General features: G+C 62.0%; 1 protein-coding gene across 1 annotated transcript in view; it reads right to left on the bottom strand.

The window, feature by feature from the left end:
• KNDC1 (kinase non-catalytic C-lobe domain containing 1) overlaps positions 1 to 15,852 on the bottom strand; it is a 43,977-nt gene that overhangs the window by 17,057 nt on the left and 11,068 nt on the right. Inside the window, exons 6-17 of the mRNA XM_037051254.1 lie at positions 14,957 to 15,618; positions 14,045 to 14,159; positions 13,197 to 13,268; positions 13,037 to 13,098; positions 6,816 to 6,974; positions 5,627 to 5,704; positions 5,051 to 5,144; positions 4,398 to 4,446; positions 3,658 to 4,328; positions 3,268 to 3,412; positions 2,332 to 2,432; positions 1,467 to 1,873 (exon numbers count right to left, since the gene is read on the bottom strand). Of these exons, the coding sequence (XP_036907149.1) occupies positions 1,467 to 1,873; positions 2,332 to 2,432; positions 3,268 to 3,412; positions 3,658 to 4,328; positions 4,398 to 4,446; positions 5,051 to 5,144; positions 5,627 to 5,704; positions 6,816 to 6,974; positions 13,037 to 13,098; positions 13,197 to 13,268; positions 14,045 to 14,159; positions 14,957 to 15,618 (2,615 nt within the window). The remainder of the gene's footprint in view (positions 1 to 1,466; positions 1,874 to 2,331; positions 2,433 to 3,267; positions 3,413 to 3,657; positions 4,329 to 4,397; positions 4,447 to 5,050; positions 5,145 to 5,626; positions 5,705 to 6,815; positions 6,975 to 13,036; positions 13,099 to 13,196; positions 13,269 to 14,044; positions 14,160 to 14,956; positions 15,619 to 15,852) is intronic.

The following is a 15,852-nucleotide window of genomic DNA, read 5'->3' as shown; positions in this document are numbered from 1 at the left end:
CGTCTGGCCATGACCACCAGGGGCTCCTTGGTGGCCCCTGTGACCTCTCGCATGCCCATCACTGAGTCTTTCATGTGCGGGCTCATCTCGGGTTTCCCCTGGTGGTAGGCCCAGGACCACTGCTCTGCAGGGAGCCTGGTCCCTTTGACTGGAGGGTGCTATGTGCGGCTGGATCTGGGTCCTGCGTGGCTGCCAGGGTTTTGCTGCTTCGGGGCTGTGGGTTGACCGGACCAGGACCTGTGGCTGTGAGGTCAGGCAACTGCTCAGCCTCTCCCTCCTTTTGCCGCCCCTTTGCGGCGAACACTTGCTGTCCGTGAGCTCTCGTGATCCTCCAGCGTTAGGACAGCCCTGCTGGGGGAGGATCTGACCCACGTCGGTTACCAGGCCTGCTCGCCCTGGGTGGTCTCGAGCGGCAGTTGTCACCGGTGCCCACCCTGCCCCTTACCTTCCCGAGCCTCAGTTACTCTGAGGTGGGAGGAGGGAGGGCACGGGCCGTGCTGGCCGCTACTGCTCAGAGCCGGCTGTTTTCCACTCCTGGGAAAAGCCGCCGCTGGACGGGGACACCCAGCAGCTCTGAGCCGGCCCCACTGTGCACATGTGGAGTGAGGACAGGAAGTGGGGGAAGTGGCCCACCCCTGGGCTAGGCTCCAGGCTCCAGCGCAATGACTTTGGGCTTCCTCGTGGCCTCAGGAGCTCTGCACCCCACCCTGGGCATCAGGTGGGAAGGCCAGGCTGCCTTCCTCCCCAGGGCCCCACAGGAGGTTCTGGTCCTCTCTAGCGCACGCTGCCAGGCCCAGTGGTCTGGATGCCCAAGGATGCAGCCTGGAGCCCTGTCCCCATGAGGGCGTGTGCCAGGACCCTGCAGGGTGGGGTCACTGGCTGTGACTGGTAAAGCGACGCCCAGACGGTGGTGGCAGGTGGCAGGAGAGACACTGGGGAGGCTTAGACGGAGCCAAAGGCCGTGAGACGCACTTGTGTGGCTCGTGGCTTGGAGGCCAGGCTGCCGACAGGTCCCCTCTCGTCTGCCACCTGGGGAACACCGGGGACAGACCAGGCGGACTTGGGCCTGGGCTGAACTGACTGCCAAGACAGATGTTTCTCGAAGGCATGTTGCCCAGGGGCTGGAGCCTGGAGGGCCGACTCGGCTGAGGGAGCTGCACCTGCCACAGCCAAGCAGCTGTGGTGACATCCTGAAGGTGACCAAGCTTGCCAGGGCCAGGTGGCTTCCTGCCAGCTGTCACCTGGGGGCCACATACTCCACTGACAAGGACAGAAAAGCCATTTCCTCCTCCATAATGTGGAAGGCACATACCAACCAGCATGGAGAGGGTGCCCTGGCTGGCATGGGGTCATTGGATAAGTGGGCACCTGGAGTAGGGGACCCAGGGAGGAGCCCCTGTCCCCTGTGGGACTGGAATCCTGCTTGGACGTGAGCCTCCTGCCATGGAAGGAGGCCCGGCACTCACCGGGCTCGAGGTGTCGGGGGCCCCGCTGGCCTTGCGCCCCGCTAGCTCCCGCACGTAGTTGTGGATGTCGGCGCCGAAGCAGTCGGCCTCGTAGAAGGCGCTGCTCCAGCCAGGGCTGCAGCTCTGGAACGCAGCTGGGCCCGGGGTCACGGTCGGGCTGCCCTTTTTGGAGCGGGCCGGCCACACCCCGGCCTCCAAGTCTGAGGCCCCTCCAGCCTGCTCTGGGTCCCCTGCCTGCCGCTGGTCCTCTGTGGCCTCTGGCAGCTGCTCCGTCTCGGCTTTTACTGGCTTCTGAGGCCGAAACCCCACCTCCAAGTTGCCCCGGGACAGCTCGTCCGAGTCCACATCGGACAGCGAAGGCGGTGTGCATGGGGTTCTGCTCCCATGAGTGACCAGCATGTCCTTCCCTGGACAGAGGACAGAAGACAGGTGTGGGGGCAGAAGCTGCAGGTCATGTGGAGAGCCCACTGTGACCTGTTCACAGAGAGGCTGCACATGCGTGCTGGAAACACGAGGCCCTTTGGGACCGCCAGGCAGACTCACATCTGCTCTAGGGGGTCCTCGGGGTCTGGAGTGGGGTCCCCAAAACCCAGCTGTCATGGGGGGCAGGCAAAGGTGACTGTGGAGGTTCGAGGGAGCCCTGTCTGTGTGCAGACAGATGGACACAATAAAGTCTGTCTGTAGAGGGAAGGTCAGAGCAGGTGGGGGAGGGGGAGGGCCCCAAGGCCACCAGGGTGCCTGCTGGGTGTGGAGGACGGCCCCTCACAGTGCGGGTGCCCAGGGAGGAGGACAGGAGAGCCACATGGAGGTGCCTGGAGAGGTCTGCCAGGGACAGCCCCCCCCCCACCCCGGCCCCAGTCCTTACCTGTTCCGCGCAGCGAGGGCCTCGTGCTGGAAGGGGGGCAGCTGCTGGGTGTGCCGGCCTGGCTGCTGCGCTCGGGATGTGGCCCCACCTCCTCTGAAGCGCTGCCACCAGAGTGGAGGACATGCAGGCTCCAGGACCGTCCCCACACCCCCCTGCTCCCCTCTGCACTGACTTCTGAGGGAGACCCCCTCTTACCAAAGACCCCTGCCCCCCACACAGTGACCGACCTGGGTGAGCACTGGGGGCTGACACCCACTTAACAGGGCTCCATTGTGGGGCACACGGAGCCGCACAGGCTCCTTGTGTGTCCTTATTGGGTCCCCGGTCCCAGGGCTAGGACAATGTGTGGTCTGCCCTCAGCTGGGCTCACGGGGTGGGTGCACCTCACTGTGAGTGCCTGTGACCCTGGAGGGCGGGGCCGTGATGACCGCTGTGCGGCCTCATGGCTCCGGAAGCAGAAGCTGAGCTCTGCGTGTCCTGTGCCTGCTGTGTGGTCACCTGGCAGGCAGGGCTGTGGGGGAGCACAAGGCTGCCTTGGGGTCAGGGTGTTGGGCCACTCCAGGCTGCTCCGTGGGTTATCTACCTTGCCCTCTGCAGTCCTGGGGGTGGCGGGCTGGGCCCTGGTGTCCTGGAACACCACGGGCAGGCTGTGAAGGGGGGTGGAGCAGGGGCAGATGCAGTTCTCTGCGGGGACGTCCCTCTGGGAGTCCTGGTCATCTGCCTCGTCTATCTGGTCCCTGAGCAGGAAGATGCCCCCCCTGGCCCCCTGTGGCCCCACAGCTCTGCTTTTCTACCCTAAAAGAGCAGGTGCCCAAATGGAAAATGGGGCAGGTGGGCTTCAGGCCACAAGAGGGGCCCTTGGTGGGCAGCCCCTGTGGGGGGTATGGAGCTGAGGCACCTGGGGGTCTGCCTTGGGGACCCAGCTGGGGCACTCACCCTGTGGGGGGTGGCACCCTGCCGTTCACCACCTGGAAAAGGCTCTGCAGCAGCTTCTCCCCCCAGTAGAGGTCGCAGAACCTCTCAGAGACGGCCCCACAGAAGGTGGCGTAGGTGAGGTCTTTCAGGGCATAAATGTACTCCCCTGGTGGTGCGAGGGGAGAGGGGCAAATTAAAATGTGGGTGAGCTGTGTTGGGGGTCCCCCACTTTCCTCAGGAGTGAGGCCGATCTCGGGCTGGGACGGGTGGGCAGCTGGGCAGACCCCACCCTCTTTGCTGCCAGATGACGCCTGGGGGCCCTGGTGCTGTCCCCTGCTGCAGGGGAGTGGGACCCCCTCTGTGGTGACTGGAGCCCCTCACACATCCCACGGCGCCCTGTGGCCCTCGCACCCATGATCAGCGCCTCCAGCCCGTGGTCCAGGTAGCCGTCGAAGGCGAACTCCTCCCGGATGAGGCGCGTGGCCTCCTGCAGCGAGGGGCAGGCTGGACTCCGGGGGCCTGGCGAGGCGTCCACCCCGGGCAGACACAGCTTGCGGTCTGCTGAACGGGGTTTCTCGGGGTGACTGACTATGTCACCCCTGGGGCAGTCTGGACTCTCCTCAGCCAGAGAGGGACTGAGGGGGACTGATGGGGGGCTCTGGGGCTCCTGGCTGGGGCCCTTGGGGGCCTTGCTCCTGGGCGGCTTGGCTGGGTGGTGTGGGCCCTGGTGGGCTGCTGGGGGCCCTGGGGCACGGGCCCTGAGGCTGCCAGAAGCATCTCCAGGGATGGCCGGCTCCTGTGCTTTCAGGGGTGGGGCTGAGGCGGAAGACTGGGGTGACACTGATGAGGTGGGAGCTAGGGGGCAGGGGCTGCCCTGGGCTGCCCCACTTGGCACCAGTTCTCTGGGGGGTCCTGGCGCTGGGTGTCCCGATCCGGGTCCAGGCGCCTGCTGGTCAGGAGTCTCCGAGCTGTTGGCCGCAGCCTGGCCCTCAGGAGCTTTCTTCCCACCCATGTCCCTGTCCAGCCTGCCTTTCCTCTCCTCCGGCTCCTCTGTTGTCCCTGGGGACCCGGCAGGTGCGGCCCTGTGAGCAGAGAGGGGCTCAGGAGGGGCTCTGGGGCACAACCAGCTCCAGGCCACACCTGCCACTCACCTGGCTTCACCTTCTCCCAGCGCAAGGAGTATGGGCTTGAAGTGCCTGTCTGTGGAAGTGAGAGCCAGGGGCAGCTGTGAGGCCCCCACGGAGAGGGAAAGTCCAGCAGGCACAGGCCCCTGCATGGCCATGAGCCTGGTGTCGCTGTTGACCTTCACGAAGCCTGGGACAAACTTGGGGTGAGTGTGGGTGGGGTGGCAGGCTCCACACCACGCCAGGCTGAGCTGGTTCTCCAGCCACGAGAGGGTGCTGTGACCCTGTCCACATGTCCCCAAAAGCACTGGACTTCCCAGCCCCTCAGGGAAAGAAGACTTCACGGAGGGAGGCCCGACCCAGGGCAGCTGGTGCTGGGAAGAGGCGGGAGTGATGAAAACTCCCATGAATGGGATGAGGCAGGTGCCACAGAGACAGGACACAGTGGGCTCTGTGGAGGGGACACAGGGTGGACCAGAACTGGGGGGTCAGTGATGAGGATGTGTGAGGGTGTGGGTCATAGCCACTTACTGCATGGTGGCTGGTGACATGGGAGACAACTGGGGACAGGGCGTTTGGAAGAGACTGAAGCAGAGAGGGGACCAGGCTGGTTGGGGGTCCCGGTGGGGTGCAGGTGTGGTGCTCACTCTGATGGGCAGCAGGGCCCCGGGGGGACCCACCTGAGCTGGGCCTGGGACTGGGCTCCGTGCTGGGGGTCAGCTCGAGCGCTGAGAATGCATTCTGGAGACTGATGGTCTCTTCCTCCTGGTGGGCCTAGGGCAGAAGGACACGGCCCAGTGGCGGTGACGCCACAGGCCCAGGGCGCTCAGTGAATGCTACACTCCAGCGGCAGTCGACTTGCCTCTCTCCGGGGCGGGAGCCTTGGTGCACTTGCATCCTGTCCCACCAGGGTTTGGTGGGTCCCTGGGGCACGGGGCTGGGCGCCATCCAGGGCCCTGGGGGGTGCAGTGTGCCTGTCTGCTGCCCGAGGGACCTGGACATGGCCGCCCGGGGAAGCCGACAAAACGTGTCTAAGCAGCGTGGCCACCTAAGGGTCTGTGGGCAGGACACCTGGGTGTGCCACTGTCCTGCCCAGGTCAGCAGGGCCAGGGTGTGGGGTGGCTGCTCGAGATGGCGGGAAGTCGGAGGAGGATGTCACAGCAGAGTCCCCTTCCCTACACCCAACCCCAGAGAGAGGAGACCTTCCCCACCCAGGGCCCCAGGGCTGCATCTGAGCCTTGGAAGTGGCCCCATACCTTACAGGTAGATCCTCTCAGGTGGGCTAAAATCTTCCTGCTGTCCATGCCTCGCTGGAGGAGGTAGCTGCCACAGATCTGAAAGCAAGGACACAGGCCGCACGTCTGATCTGCAGAGATGCAGGTGGCTCAGCCACTGGACCCAGGTCCCGCCTAGACTGGACAGGACCCTGTCAGTGTGCGCCCTGGGGCTCCTCTACGGGAAGATCGGGGGCAGCCTGGTCGGCAGCCCGTGATGAGCGTGAGCACCCACACACCAAATGCTCTCCTCCTGGCATGTCCTCGGCAGGGATAACAACCGGACAGAGTGGCCATGGCCTCCCCACCCTGCCCTGCTGACAGCCACTCGCATGCAGGGGCAGCTGCTGTGTGCCCAGCAATGAGACAGAGGCTTGAGGACCCACGACCTTCCTGGCCATCCCTCTAGAAACTAGGAGGGTTTCTCCTCTCAGTGGGTGAAGTCTCAGAACCATGGCCAGCGTCGGCAGAAGCTACCAGCCTATGCACACTCAGAAGCACCCCACAAGCACCCTGAAACCTTGGCCCAGAGCAGAGCGATTCCCCTACAACTACCGCGAAGGGAGCTGACCCAGGCGGGCCTGAGTCCCTGCGCTCAGGACAAGGCGGAGGCCCTTGCAGACAGATAAGGGCAGACATGACCCCCGAGACCCCCAGGTACTGAGCAGGTGTTTGTCCCTTGTTCTGAGACTGCAGGAAGAAACCTGTCCCCTCTCGGTGAAGCTGCCTGCCCCACAAGCACCAACACTCATTTCCGGGTGGGGCAGGCCAGCCCTCATACCCAGGCTGCGGCCCCAAAGCCATCTCCCCTCCTCGTCTGCACACGGCCCCTCCTTCTGAAGGTCCTGTGGCCCCGGGTCAGGGAAACAATCGTGGGGCTCCCCTGCACTTGTCACTTGGAAGGATGGTCCCTCACCCCTGGCCTGCACAGGAGACGGGATGACCCAGAGGAGGGTGGGGAAGTCAGGCGGGGGGTTCTGCTCCCCCCGGCAGGGCGTGAGGGCAGGGTCTGGGCTGGCCTGCTGCTCTTGGGGGAATGCTGGGGTGGTGGGCCCGCCACAGATGAAAGCCACACCCTCCCGCCTGGCACTGGCCTCTCCTGGAAGCCACATGCAGCTCCCCTTCCCTGTGGGCACTGCCCAGGCCCCCGGGCCTGGCTGCAGGCCTCTACCTTGCTGGCCTCGGCCACCGATGGCCGCTCCTGGGCACTACATCTGGCCATTTCCAGCAGAAGGGTCTTGAGCCTGCGTGGCAGGGCCAGCTTGTGGTCTCGGGGGACACCGAACTTGGCTGCTGTCCACAGCACTGCGGCCACACAGTACACCAAAGCCTGGGGGGGGAGAAGCCGACCATACTCAGCAGACAGATCCCGACAGAGCCACCCCCGCGGGGACCCCACGGGCACCTCCTCAGAGCCTGGAGCCCCCTGACCTCCAGGCGCCTGTTGAACGAGTGCCCACAGGCCCTAAACACTCCAGGGCGAGACGGCAGCTCAGCCTCTGAGGCCACGTGTCCCCTGAACCAGGCTGTGCTGAGTGGCCAACAGCAGGCTCTCGAACAAAAACTTGGGCACATGTGAGTTTGTTCTGAATGTACTGACATGAAGTGTGTGCGGCGCGCAGTGTGTTCACAAAGGTGTGCACGCTGATGTTTAGTGCGGCATTATCCGCAGCGGCCCAGACGAGGAGGGGCCGAGGGGTGCCTTGACGGAGGACTGGTCAGATGGCGTGGTGCAGGCACACCACAGGACGCCCCTCAGCTGTAAGGAAGGGCGAAATGCTGCCCTTTGCCACCTCGTGGATGGACCTTGAGGATTTCATGCTACGAGAAGTAAGTCAGCAGGAAAGGCCAAGAACCATGTGACCCCACTGGTCTGTGGGGCACAAAATGGAAACTCGCAGACAGCAGTGTGGTGACCGGGGGGGGGGGGCAGGAAAGTGTAGCTACGTGGTGACGGAGGGTGGCGGTGTGGACTGCTGTACTAGCTGGTATAGCGCAGGCGTGCACACCTGAAACCCACGCAATCTGATTAACCGCCACCAAACAGAAAAGGTGTGGAGCACGGTTTAAAATCAACGAAAGGCACCGTCCTCTTTTTGTTAAGTTCCACAGAGTGATCGATTCTCCCTGAATTTTGGTGGATTTCCACCCAGCTCTGTGTGCACACCCCTCGGATGACGAGCAGGGGGTTCTGACACGGGGGGTCGGTATTTCCGTCTGTCCCCAATAGGAAGGTGGCCATGAGGCAGATGCCTGAGCAGCAGCTCCGAACCGGAGCAGCTGGTGAACTTGAATGCTCCCCAGGCTTCAGGCTAAGTGACCTGGACTCCCCTGCAGGCTTCAGTGTGTTAACGTCCTTGCTCACTTTGTTCGCCCAGGGGTGGACAAGACAGTCGGTCAGGCCCCGACGTGAGCGGCCTGGGCGCCAGCATAGAGGGCTGCCACCCCCTGCTTGGAGCACAGGGAACCAGAAACTGACTCTCGCTGAGTATTTATTAGCCTCTCAGGAGCTGAGCCTTGTGCAGAGAGCATTGTGGCCACACACACGGCTGTAGGAGATGGCAGGGACCGCCCGTCTTTCCCCACCTGCCACCATGGTACCGTCTTGGAAACGTCACACAAAATCGCAACCAGGACGTTGTCACCGATAGGACACTTCTTCCACCCCTGTCCCCATCTCTGTCCCTGGCAGCTACTCCTCGGTGGCCATTTGTGGGATTCTGTCATTTCATATAGGACACCGTGTGTCATATTGTACAACATGCTACTTTCAGGGACTGGCCTCTTGGCTCCGTCCAGGCTGCCACATTCCCCCCGTTCCCCTTGCCCCTGAGTGACCATCTGCTGTGGCCGTCCGCTTGCCCACAGGGCTGTCTCCAGGCTGTCACAGATGACGCTGCAGCAGACATTCCCATGCAGGGTGCTGTGAGAGCACTTCTCGGACACGAAGGTCGGGGAGCAAACTTCTGGCCTGGGTGGTCGTGGCCTGCTTGGTTTCGTGAGTGACTGACTACCCACTGTCTTCGACATTCCCAGCAGTGCGTGCGGAGCAAGAGGGCCTGGCCACTCCTAGTCCTCGCCAGCATCCAGCGCCCCGCACCTCGAGGGTCTGGATTTCAGTGGTTCTGACAGTGGGACCATGACACCTCCCTGTGGGGACTCCCTGGAGGCCACGAGAAGTGGCCGTCTCCACCGGCTTGTTTGCCACGTGCTTCTTCTTGGGGGAGGTGTCTGTTCAGAGCTTTTGCTCCCTCCTCCTAACTGGGTCGTTTGTTTCCTAATTGTTGACTTTCAAGGGTTCTCTGCCGGTTTGGGACACGAGCACTTTGTCAGAGGGGTGTCTGCAAATACCTTCTCCCCTCGGCGTCCTGACAGCCTGTCCTGCCAAGCAGCAGTGCTTACGAAGATTGACATCATTTCTCCTCCCGGGGACCACGGTGCTTCTGGCACCGTGGCAACATGCTCACTGCCTGGATTTCCTCCTATGTTATCCTGTAGGAGTGCTGTAGTTTTGCATTTTCCATTTAGGACTGTGATCAGTTTCGAGCTAGCTTTTGTGAAGTATCAGGTCTGTGCAAAGACTGTTGTTACTTCTGCGCGTGGACGTCCAGTGGTCCCAGCGTCATCTGTCTCAGAGACTGGTTTTGTCCACCGTGTGGTCACTGCTCCTTTGTCCAAGACCACAGTGGACTGTGTTCACGGGGACTGATTTCCGGACTCCGGTTCGCTCCATCCACCCATCTGTCCGCTCTGCTGCCGAGACGGCGCCGTCCTGGTCACCGTGGCTTCATAGGGAGTCGCGGAGCCCGGCGGCCTCAGTCCTCCGACCCTGCTCTTCTCCCCTGACCCTGAGTCGGCCATTCTGGGTCTGTCGTCTCTTCTCCCCCCAAACCTCAGAGTCAGCCTGTCACACCCACAGGGCGACTTGCAGGGGTTTCGGTTAGATTGCACTGAGCCTGCAGATCAGGTCGGGAAGGACTGGCCTCTCGACCGTGTTGAGTCTTCCTGCTCGTGAACAGGGAACATGTCTCCATTTGGTCAGATCGTTGGTTTTTTTTAATCAGAATTTTGCAGTTTTTCTCATACAGACCTTGTAGGTATTTTGTTAGGTTTCCACGGACTGATTTTGGGGGTGTTAATGCCAACAGGACTGTGTTTTAGCTTCAAATTCCATTGCTCGTTGCCAGTGTGGGACGGTGGCTGACTTTTGCACACTCACCGTGGGCCGCGTGACTTCTCTGCAATCGTGCACTAGTTCTAGGCTTGTTGTTGATTCTGGGATTTTCTAGAGACAACCGTGTCACCTGTAGACCAAGACCGTTTATTTCCCCCTCCTCAAACTGCACGCCCTCACGCCCTTCTCCTGACTCTCTCCCTGAGGCAGGACTCCCGGCAGGAGGGCAAGCTGTGGGAGGAAGCCCCGGCCATCCCCGGCCTTTGGGGGAAACACCTGGTTTCTTCTCACCACACAGCGATTCCCGGAGGTTTTCGTGGGTGTTCTTTACCAAGTTGCGGGCATTCTCCCTGCTTCCTAGTCCGCTGAGAGTTTTGATCACAAACAGGTCATGGATTTTGTCGGATTGTGGGCATCTACTGACATAAACATACAATTGTTCTTCTTTGGGCTATCGAGATGACCTTTCTGAACAGGCTGCCATTTGCTGAGCCAGCCCACTGGTCAGTCTTGAACTCTGATGAAGGTCGAATTATCTGCTTTTCTTTTTGTGGGTGGGTTTACGGATCGTGCGTCTGGCATCGCTTCCAAGTTCCCTCTGCCCAGCCCCTGGCCCTGAAGATCTTCTTTGGTTCCTTTCACCAGCATTTTGTGATTTTCACCACAGGCCCCGCGCCCGCTTTGCCGGACTTTCATCTACATGTTTCATTCTTTGGGGTGACAGTAAGTGTGATATACATCCAGTTTTGGTGTTCACACGTTCATTGCTAATGTATGGAAGCACAACACTCCTCTGAATGTTTATCTTGAATCTTGTGGGCTTTCAGAACTCACTCCTAAGTTCTCAGAGTCTCTTGGGAGATGCTTTGGGATGCCTTGGAGTTTCCTACGTAGAAAGTCGTCCTCGGCCAACGGCATCGTTTCCTCCTCCCTGGTCCTGGCGCCCTTCCTGCAGGAGCGCTGAGTGGCACCAGGCGAACGGTGGCACGGTGGTGGCCTGTTCCCAGGCTCAGGGGACAGGCATTTGGTCCCTCACTGAGCATGAAGCGTGAGGGCAGCGGTCGGGCATTTTTTAGAAGCTCTTTTATTGTGGAGTTTCTATTTCTACTTTTCTGTGTTTTTCAAAATCAGGTATGGGGGCTGAATTTTGCCAAGTGCTTCATCTGCATCCATTAACGTGGTCGTGGGTTTTCCTCTCAGTGGGCGGAAGTGAGCCAACACGGGCCGGGTCCAACTGCCGTCCCAGTCTCGCACCCCAGCAGCCCTGCTTCGGGACGACGTGTGACGGGTGCTGTTCGAGGCTAAGTTCTGCTTGTGTGGGTTTTGTTCAGGACTGCTGCCTTCGGGTTCAGGAGGGCTGTTGGCCTGTGTGAAGGATTTTTCCCTGTCCTCGTCGGGTTTGGTGTCGGGGTGACATCAGCCTCAGACAACGGAGCAAGCTGTGTCCTCTCGTTCTCCGGAAGGGAGTGTGCAGTGCGGGGAAGGACTCACCAGTCAAACTGTCTGGGCCGAGAGACTTTTTTCCGAGAGTTTTACAATAAAAAGCTCAATTTTCTTAGTAGGTACAGGGCCGTTTCATGGTGGCTGAGTTGCAGTGGTTTGTTTTTCGAAGAATCGGTCCTTCTGTCAGAGTGACACAGGTCCTGTGTGCGCTGTGCTTCGGCCGCCGGGGCTGCAGCGACTCCTGGAGCTGGCCGCTGCAGCCTCTCAGCTCTGCCAGCTTTGCTGGAAGTCTGTTACCTTCCCCGCTTCTTCTGGAAAACCAGCGCTTCCAACCCTTCCATTGGTGTGCTTTCCGTCTGGCCCACACCCTGGTGTCTGCTCGCCTTTGTCCCCGGCCTCTGCTCCGGGTTGTTTGTTCTTCATCTCGGTTTTGAAGTGGGAGCTCCGGTAACGCAGCAGGGACTTCACGCCTTTTCTCGCCTGGGCGTCCAGTGCCACCACGTCCCTCAACCCTGTGTTCGCTGTGAACCAGGGTCAGGGTCAGCATCTGCCGAGTGCCGATTCCATTCGGTGTGAGACCCTCCTGGTTCTCGGTATGGTGGCTGATTCTTGATGGAAACCTGGACGTTTTCAGGTTACGGCTGGATCTTATTTGACGGGTTTAGCCGTTTCACCCCAAAGCCAGTCTGGCAGGAAGAGGAGGCGCCACCTTGGGACTGCCCAGTGGAGGCAGAGGCCCAGGCTTCCCACTGACTCCCAAAGAGGCGGCTCCTCCTCATTGCCTGGCGGTGTGGATCCGGGAGTACCAGCTCCCAGCTGCTGCAGTCACACCTCGGGGTGGGGTGGCCTCGTTACTGATGGCGGGGGGGTGGGTGCGGCTCTGGCCTGCCCTTTCCTCCGGCGAGGAGCTGGGCTCCTGTTGGTGACTCCACGGGTGTCCCCACTGAGGTTCTGCATCTCGTGGAGAGGAGAACCCAGGACACTCCCAGCTGCGCCCTCCCCAGCAGGTGCTGCTCTCGGCCCGCCGCCCCACCCTTTCTCCTTCTTGTGTTAGGGACCAGTGGGGGCTCTAGGCGTGCGGTGGAGGGCAAGCAGGGGAGTGGTGTCTCCTCCACCGTCCTGGAAGTGGAAGTTCCGCCTTGGTTTTGAATGTAGTTCATTTGGTTGTAAGTCGTACCATTTAACAAGTGCAGCCCTGGCTGGTGTGGCTCAGCAGACTGAGTGCCAGCCTGCGAAATGAAGGGTGGCCAGTCCGATTCCCGGTCAGGGCACGGGCCTGGGTTGTGGGCCAGGCCCCCAGTAGGAGGTGTGTGAGAGGAAAACACACAATGATGTTTCTCTCCCTTCCTTTTTCCCACCCTTTCCCACTCTCTAAAAGTAAGTTAAATCTTAAAAAACAAAAACAGAAAAAAAACCCCGAGTGCACATATTCCTGAGATTTCAGTGGTAGGTTCTGACAGGCCAGTGCTTACTGCCTGAAGCTGTCCCTGCAGAGTCCCCTCTGGGGATGAAACGGCCAGACCCGGGCTGGGCCAGGGAGGTACCTGCCGGGGGCGGCTGCCCAGGCCAGGCCGAGCTGGGGGTATGGACGCATGTGCTGCACTGGGACCACCAGGACCCCTCTGAGCCCGAGGCTGTCTCTTCCTCCTCCCCCCGCCCCCGGCTCTCTGGACGGAGTGGGTGACATCACCGAGGCAGGGAGGGGTGCAGTGGGGAGGGGTGAGAAGGAGGCCACCAGAAGGGCCGGGGGCGGGGGTGGGGGGCAGGTCAGGCACCTTTTCAGTCACCAGCTTCTGCTCTGCAACCTCGGGGGCCAGAAAGAAGGAGTTGGAAGCATCTACGAGAGAGAGAGACCCCCAACCCGCTGAGCTCCCTTTGCACTTGGTGGCCGATGTGGGGACACAGCCGAGGGCGAGCCCACGCCCACAGACCCACCATCCGCAGGGGCCTGCCCGAAGAGCACAGCCCCGTCCTCAGCCACCAGCACGGAGTCCGGACACAGGCAGGCTGCAGCAAAAGGCAGGGTCAGGGTGGCAGGCCCGCGGTGGGGACCTGCTCCCCGGAGGCCTGCAGGGACGCAGGTGGGGGGGGCCCATGCCACCCCAAGGGCCCCTGGGTCATCCCAAGGGATGCAAGGATACTGGGTCCCTTGCTGGGTACAGCAAAGGGGGCACTGGCTCGGCCTGCTCCGCTCCCCAGAGGCACCAGGCAGATGGCCAGGGGACCCAGGGACCCTCAGCCACGCCCTCTCCCCCACGCCCTCTCCCCCCACCCCGCCCAGAACTGGCTACTGGGGCACAAGAAGCAGGAAATGAAATGCATCTGAGGGAAGAGGAGGGTGATGGGGGACACAGCCCACAGGCTGTGCCCCCCGGGAGGGGTCCTGTGGGAGGCTGGGGTCTGGCCTGGCTGGACCCCAAAGGCCTGAGAGCATGGGACTCGACAGCAGCTGGAGGGCAGTGTGTCCTGTCACGCCTCCCCACAGCGTGCCGACACTGTAGAGTGTGCCGCAGGGCTGAGCTTGGGGGTGGCCAAGCAGTGTGACATCTAGGAGCCCCCTAGGCCACTTCCCCTGCTTGGGACAGCGTCTCCCTGTTCAGAGGGTATGGGCCAGCCAGGCCGCCAGCTTCAAGGCCCACAGTTTGGGCATGTGGCTCCTGCTGTCCCGACCCCCTCTGTCCTGAGTCCAGAGTGAATGACCTGCAGGGGCCCCTGGCCACGGTGCGGACACTGCGTCCACACAGCCCGCAGGGTGGGATGAGGAGCCACACGGCGAGCGTCACCTGGGTGCTGGCGGTGGGTGCGCAGAGCGCCGAGGCAGGCGTGGGCCAGGGCCCACAGCTCGTAGTCCCTGAAGGGCCGGCCCAGTTGGGTCAGGAGGTCCTGCAAGGGGACACCCTGGGGGAGGGACAGGCAAGAACCACTTCATACCTGTGGGGGTGCCTCCCACATGACCCCCACCCCGACAAACATGCTGGGACCAACACCCCCACGTCCAGCCAGCAGGTGTCGGGAGGGTTTGGAGCTGGGACCCTGTGCCCAGGTGGGCACGTTAAAAACAGCTGCCCTGCAACCTGCAACCCTCCTCCGGGCGGCGGCGGCCACCACAGGTAGGAGGTGGGGGCAGCAGTGTCCGTGGACAGCTGACGGCATGGAAAACGTGTCAGAAGACGCTGGCCTCAGCAGGGCAGCCGTGACAGGAGGCACACGCAGCGTGGGGCTGCCAGGGTGGACTTCATTTTACAGTCACCACGCTTTCCACATAAATCACCCTCAGGTGCATGTCAGGATGTGGATGAAAATGTAAACCCCAGTCTCCGCCTGCCAGCTCTTGGGTCTGCAAAGCCATGGGAATGAGGGTTCCCATGCCACCCGTAGAGCCAGGCCTGGTGCTGTCTCTGGGCCACTGGGTTTGGGCCTCTGGCTCCCAGGAGGCTCTGTCCAGGAGCTCATGGGGACACAGCTCAGGGAGCCACTTGTCGGGAGCCAAGCAGGAGTGTGTGTTCAGCCAGGCTCTGCCCAGTGTCCTCAGCCACAAAGGGCCACTCCGAGTGTCTGCAGGGAGTCTAAGCACACCCCCAACTCCCAGAATGAGCTTCTAAGAGTCCCCTGTCCCTCACTGTTGACGAGGGGGCAGCACCAAGCCTGGGGGACCCTCCCCAGCCACAGGCCACAAGGAACACACTGTCACCCACCTGCTCCGTGGCTGTACCTCCTGGCTCCCCAGCTCCCTCTAGAGTCTGCTCACCAGCCCTCAGTGCCCCTGGGTCTCGGCCTGCACCTTCGGGGTCCTCAGCGCAGAGCCGGTGGCCTTCTTCCACAGGGCCCTGACCAGGCACGCTGGCCACCCCTACTCCGCTGTGACCCACACCTCGAGCCCCCTCCTGCTGGTGTTCCGGCTCCTGCTCCAGCCACAGCCTGGACTTGGGCTGGGCCTTGAGGCTAGAAAGGCCATTTTTCTCCTCGGGAAAGGCTTTCCGGGGGTCTGGTGGGAAGAACTCAGACACAGGCAGCTGGTTTTTCAGGCTGGTCAGTGGCAGGTGGAGGGCGCTGGCCTCGGGGTCCTCGGGCAGAAGCCGGGGGACCGTCTGCACTTTCCTCAGGTGGCCCCTCTCTGCAGGGCGCTGGGCATCCAGGAGGAGGCTGGCCAGTGCCTCCTGGCTGTGGCTCTCTCCATTTTTCACAGGGGGAGACAGTGGAGGCTTGGAGGGCAGGGTCCTGGGGTCGCACTCGGGGGCCTGAGACCGGCCCTGAGGGGCAAGGGGGGCCTCTGGGCCAGTGCTGTGGTCCCCAAGCTGCTTCTTGGGTCCCATGCTTCTCGGAGCAGGTCTCCCCCTCCAGGTGCTCTCGCTGACATCTGGACAGAAGCAGGACTGGTCACGCCTCTGGCCAGGGGTGTAGCCAGGGAGAGCCACCCCCTCCCCCGCCATGGCCACCTCTGAAGGGGCTCTTGCAAGACCCACACCCCCACCAGTAACACACTGGCCCAGAGACATCTCCCTGCCTCATTAATCACATAATTCTGGCTAATTAACAGGCAGCCTGGTCCCCTGGGCCAGGCCAGTTCCCTGCAGGGGCAGCTGAGCTCCGT

This window comes from Sturnira hondurensis, unplaced genomic scaffold (genome assembly GCF_014824575.4).
Source record: "Sturnira hondurensis isolate 20B ecotype Veracruz unplaced genomic scaffold, ASM1482457v3 Scaffold0007208, whole genome shotgun sequence".
NCBI classification, from domain to species: domain Eukaryota; kingdom Metazoa; phylum Chordata; class Mammalia; order Chiroptera; family Phyllostomidae; genus Sturnira; species Sturnira hondurensis.
This window is presented reverse-complemented; position numbering and strand designations above follow the sequence as displayed.